We start from the raw sequence: 5,621 nt of genomic DNA, 5'->3' as shown, positions 1-5,621 counted from the left end.
AAAAAATTTCAATATGATAAAATATGAGAAACAAGAACAGAACTAAATACACAAATGCACCTGTGTGTGCATGTGCGTGCGCGCGCGCACACACACACACATGCACACACACACACACAGATGAGTACATGTAAAATTGAGGAAATTTGATTAAGGTTAGTGGATATTTTCAATAAAATATCCTAGTTGTCTACTATAATTTTGCAAAATGTTACCATTTGGGGAAAGAGGGTAAAAGAACAGGGATTTCTGTGTATATTACAACTAATGTATATCTATAGTTATTTCAAGAAAAATATAAATAATTAAAAAATGTATCATGAGGGTCGGGGTTGTGGCTCAGTGGTAGAGCACTTGCCTAGCATGCATGAGGTACTGGGTTCTATCCTGGGCACCATATAAAAATAAAAACAAATAAAATAAAGGTATTGTGTCCATCTACAACTAAAAATTTAATTTTTAAAAAAATTTTAGTTGTTGATAGATGTTTATTTTATTTATTTGTATGTGTTGCTGAGAATCGAACCCAGTGCATCACGCATGCTAGGCAAGTGCTCTACCACTCAGCCACAACCTCAGCCCCTAAATTTTTTTTTTTTTAAATGTGTCATGATATGGCAAGGCATGGTTCCAAATACTGTGTTGTAGGAACCAGAGCTGTTTGAAGAAATGTGATTCCAAGGCTGGGTTAGGAAAAGTACAAGGAGAGCCTAGGGCATCTAACTCTTCCAGAAAACAAGCAAGTCCTCAAAGATTAATGGGAGATATACAAAGGGATACAGGAACCAGCTCTCCTGGGCCAAAGCTGAAACAATTTGAAATTTAAAAAAATACTTAATTAACTATAAATTATTGAATAAATAAAAACATATTAGTTCAAAAGTATACCCAGAAAAAGAGAATAATTTTTCATAGCTGAAGATGTCTATTACTCCAACTCTTAACATTGCAAACCAATAAATAAAGGCAAGAGATTTAGCATATACACTGCCTTTTAAGGAAAAAAAAAACAGTTGTCCATCCACAGTTGACATAAAGTTCATCTGTTTGAATGAATGCCAGCTAATAAATGTAGAAAGATGCCGCAGTCTGGCTGGGCACAAAATCACGAGCCACTCAAGCAGGAACAAACTTTATTTTTGAAACTGCCGCCAATGCCCATATGCTCCAGGAAAGATTGCCAACCGACCCACACTGCTTCTCCCGGGTCCCAACTGGAACTCCCTCCTCCGGAATTCCCTCCTACCGCACTTCCCCAACCAATGGGAACTCTCCAGGAGTCCCGTAGCAGGCCGAGGTGAACAGCAGGAGTCCAATATCCATATGAATGCAAATCTTACATAAATCATATCATCTCAATGGCTTGCTGGCATCACCTTTCAACCAAAAATGCCATGCATCATATTACTTGGCTGTGGCTCTTAGCAGAAAGAAATTAAGCAGTAGGAAATCATCATTTTGTAACCTAACAACGAAATAATTGGTTCAGTTGACTATTATCAACAGATTTTAAACCACTAGGAAAAAAAGATAGCCAAACAGTATCAAAATATGACCCCTCAGCTTGTTTTTTTATTTCAAAGGGAAAAGCCATATTTTCATAATGAAGAAATCTGGCAATTAGCACCTTAATGAAGAGGCAAATTTAGGATCACTACTCCTGGGATAGCCTGACATCATGAACTTCTGATGTGATGCAATATATGGGAAGTATGGAACATCATCTGTGAATCATATTTGTATTAGTTGAATCTAATCAAGCCTTTGCACTTAACTTTTTTGTTGTACAGGAAATGTATGAGATAGAAGAACAATCTAATGGAAACACAAGGAAGCAATCAGAAAAATCAATTAAAATATTTTTAATTTGGTCTGTTAAAAAATCAAATGTCATGGGAAAAAATTTGATGAGATTATTCTAGATTAAAGAGACTAAAAAGACAACATGAAATTTGATGTGTGAATTTTAATTAGATTCTGTGTTAGGGATAGAAAAATTTTATAAAACACATTAAGAGGGGCTGGAGTTGTAGCTCAGTGGTTGAGCACTTGCCTCACATGTGTGAGGCACTGGGTTCCATCCTCAGCACCACATTAAAAAAATAAATATATCGGGTTCATCTACAACTAAAAAAATTAAAAAAAAAAAAACATTAAGAAAACAATTTGGGGCTGGGGATGTGGCTCAAGCGGTAGCGCGCTCACCTGGCATGCGTGCGGCCCGGGTTCGATCCTCAGCACCACATACAAACAAAGATGTTGTGTCCGCCGAAAACTGAAAAATAAATATTAAAAAAAAAGAAAACAATTTGTGGGGCCGGGATTGTGACTCAGTGGTAGAATGCTTGCCTAGCATGCATGAGGCACTGGGTTCGATCCTGGGCACCATATAAAAATAAAAACAAATAAAATAAAGGTATTGTGTCCATCTACAACTAAAAAATATTTAAAAAAGAAAACTATTTGGAAAATGTAAATATATGCCAGAAATGATATGATATTAGGACATTATTATCGATTCATAGGTATGATAATAATCCTATGGCTTTACAAGAATTTATATCTTTATTCCTAAGATATGAGTACTAAAATATTGAGAGATGAAATGTCACTAATGCCTATATCTTAATTAAAATGTTTTTGGAGGACTGAGGTTGTGGCTTAGTGGCAGAGCGCTTGCTTCGCACATGTGAGGCACTGGGTTCAATCTTCAGCGCCACATAAAAATAAATAAATAAAATAAGGGTATTGTGTCCATCTACAACTAAAGCCCATCTACAACTAAAAGAATATTTTTAAAAATGTTTTTGGAAAAATACATGCATATGTGCAAATGGGACAGAAAAGTTAAAAACTATTGAATCTAGGTAGGAGGTAGTTTTGTGAATCTCTACTTGTATGTGTGGACATCACTACTTAACTCAGGAAACAAGTTTTTGGAAGAGTCCTCCTCACTGTTTTCCCAGTTCTGATTATATCTCAAGGAGGAAGATTCATGCTCATTTTTTGGAGTCTTTCCAGTGGCCATGGTGATCAATCATGGTCAGTTTCCAAAACAAAGAAAGAAAGAAACAAACAAACAAAACAACCACATGAAAGATGATGTCTCCCTACCCCCATCTCTAGAGTCAGTCACTAACACAAAACCAAGCAACATAGTAACATCATTGGACAAATAAGAGCAATGAGGTATGCAATATCGATTTTTAAAACATGTTATTTTAAAACACACTAAATAACAAAAAAACAGTTTTTGATGAGGTTATTCTACATTAAAGAAACTAAAAAGACAACATGAAATTTGATGTGTAAATTTTAATTAGATTCTGTGTTAGGGACAGAAAACTTTATAAAACACATTAAGAGGAGCTGGGTTGTAGCTCAGTGGTTGAGCTACAAACAACAACCAAAAACCAGTTTCAGCTTCATATTCAGGCATTCCAGAAAACTTAATGTATTCTGGGTACAAATAGACAAATAAACACATTGTTCCTTTTTTCTTTTTCAGGTGCTTGAGGTCCGACTCATGGTTTCATACATGCTAAACCGGCTCTCTACCACTGAGCAAGCACTCAACCACTCTACCAAAGTGACTGTTGGGGCTACATTGAGGTTATCATGGATGGAGTTTTTGGTTGGGTCCATTGATGTACTAGTAAAGATGACTACTATAGTCATTGAGCATAGTCATCTTTACTATCCCCCAACTTTGATACAACTACTCACACACTACACACTCGTGCTCATGAAAGCTTTTGTTTTTCTTCTGTGACTCCTGCTTATTTTGAGCTACCAAATCTGCTGCTGAATACTAACTATAAGATCTGCAGCATCCCTAGTGTTTGAATATTTTAAGATTAGGTTGCTGAGTTAAATAAACAATAGAAAATAACATTTAGGAGAATGGGTAGCTGATAGGCTCAGCCAGAATTTCAGGCCAGCAAAGGAGGTTTTGATAGGGTCAAGGGAAGGGTCTCCTTGACATCACACTCAACAAGTGGCCAATCCTGCAGGTGCAGATAAGGAGGCTGCTCAGAGACTGCCTGGGAAATGAGGGGCGGTGGGCACCCACTCAGAAGACTGCAGGCGCCATGGGCAGAGCAAGGCAAAGAGCCAACGCTCAGCGGCGGAAGCAGAAGCATCCCGGGGATCCTCCAGCCACCTGCGCAGCCGTCACGGTCATGGGCGCGAGCCGCGCGCGGTGCCCACCTGTCCAAGTCGGGGTCGGGAGCCAGGCGGCCAGCAGGGAGCGGGCGGCGGCCAAGAGGCGGCGCGGAAAGGCGCGGCGCAAGCGCTGGTGGCGGCGGGTACGGGAGACCTGCGCCAAGAATCTGCTGCTCCCGCCGCAGCTGCGGAACCAGCGGGCGCTCATGCCCACCCCAGCGGCACCGGCCACGTCCCCGGGTGAGCTGGACCTGGGCGCGCAGCGCGAGCGCTGGGAGACGTTCCGCAAGCTGCGGGGCCTGAGCTGCGAGGGTGCCGCCAAGTTCCTGCTGGACACCTTCGAGTTTCCAGGCCTGGTGTACCACACCGGGGGCTGCCACTGCGGCGCTGTCCGCTTTGCGGCCTGGGCCCCTGCGGATCTGCACGTGGTGGAGTGCAGCTGCAGGCTGTGCAAGAAGAAGCAGCACCGCCACTTCCTCGTCCCAGCCGAGCGCTTCACGCTGCTGCAGGGCGCCGAGAGCATGGTCACCTACCCGTCCAACACGCACCCGGCGCTGCACAGCTTCTGCAGCAGGTGCGGGGTGCAGAGCTTCCACTCCGCGGAGTCCGACCCGCGCGTGTATGGCGTCGCCCCGCACTGCCTGGACGCGGGCACGGTGCGCAGCATGGTCATCGAGGAGGTCGATGGTGAAGCTTGGGAACAGGAGGCCACCGAGGAGGATGACGATGACTACGCCATGCAGAACGCGTCCATCGAGGCGACCCCTGCCTGTCCTGGCCAAGAAGAGCTGTGAATGAGGTCGCCGACATGCAGAACCCAGTGTGTGGGGGCCCCTCCAGCCAACCCCTGCAGCACTTCTCTCCTGTCAGCCAGGTCTGTTTCCGGACCGGTCAACCTGTGGTGTCAGTGTAAGCTATCTGTTCCTGTTTCCCCTTCCTCTCCATTTCTGTTCAAGGGACTTGCTCCTAATCCAGAACTTGAGCACACACACCTTCGTCTGTGTACAGTGATCACCGTGACATCCAACATGCAAGTAGTGTCTCCACGTTTTCAAGCCATCTCTTCCATCACTTGGTTGTGCCATTCATCCTGAAGGATCCCCACATGGCTGGTGGGAATCCCGTGTACTGTACGTTTCTGGTGCTATTGTGAACAGGCTTGTGTGCAACACGTGCATTTTAGTGTGCTGGGCGGCTACATCCCAACACTTTTGTGAACAGTTATGGATATTTTCCATTGAATTCTCTCTCTCTCTCTTTGTGTGATTTAGGTTGACACCACGTTGTTTATTCAGTATGTTTTAAAAGAACATGTTTTAAAAATCAATATTGCATACCTCATTACTCTTATTCATCCAATGATGCTACTATGTTGCTTGGTTTTGTGTTAGTGACGTGACTCTAGAGAGGGGGTTAGGGAGACAGAAACGAGAAGAATGTTTGTGCACTAGATGCCC

At 43.0% G+C, this 5,621-nt stretch overlaps 1 protein-coding gene across 1 annotated transcript; it reads left to right on the top strand.

Annotated features, from left to right (window-relative positions):
- The first annotated feature begins 4,091 nt into the window (after positions 1-4,091).
- On the top strand, positions 4,092-4,958 carry LOC114105731 (centromere protein V-like protein 3). Its single transcript, XM_027952301.2, has one exon. It carries the CDS (start codon positions 4,092-4,094, stop codon positions 4,956-4,958), a length of 867 nt encoding a protein of 288 aa, XP_027808102.1.
- Positions 4,959-5,621: the final 663 nt, after the last annotated feature.

The sequence above is a fragment of the Marmota flaviventris genome, chromosome X, assembly GCF_047511675.1.
Source record: "Marmota flaviventris isolate mMarFla1 chromosome X, mMarFla1.hap1, whole genome shotgun sequence".
Lineage (NCBI taxonomy): Eukaryota > Metazoa > Chordata > Mammalia > Rodentia > Sciuridae > Marmota > Marmota flaviventris.
This window is presented reverse-complemented; position numbering and strand designations above follow the sequence as displayed.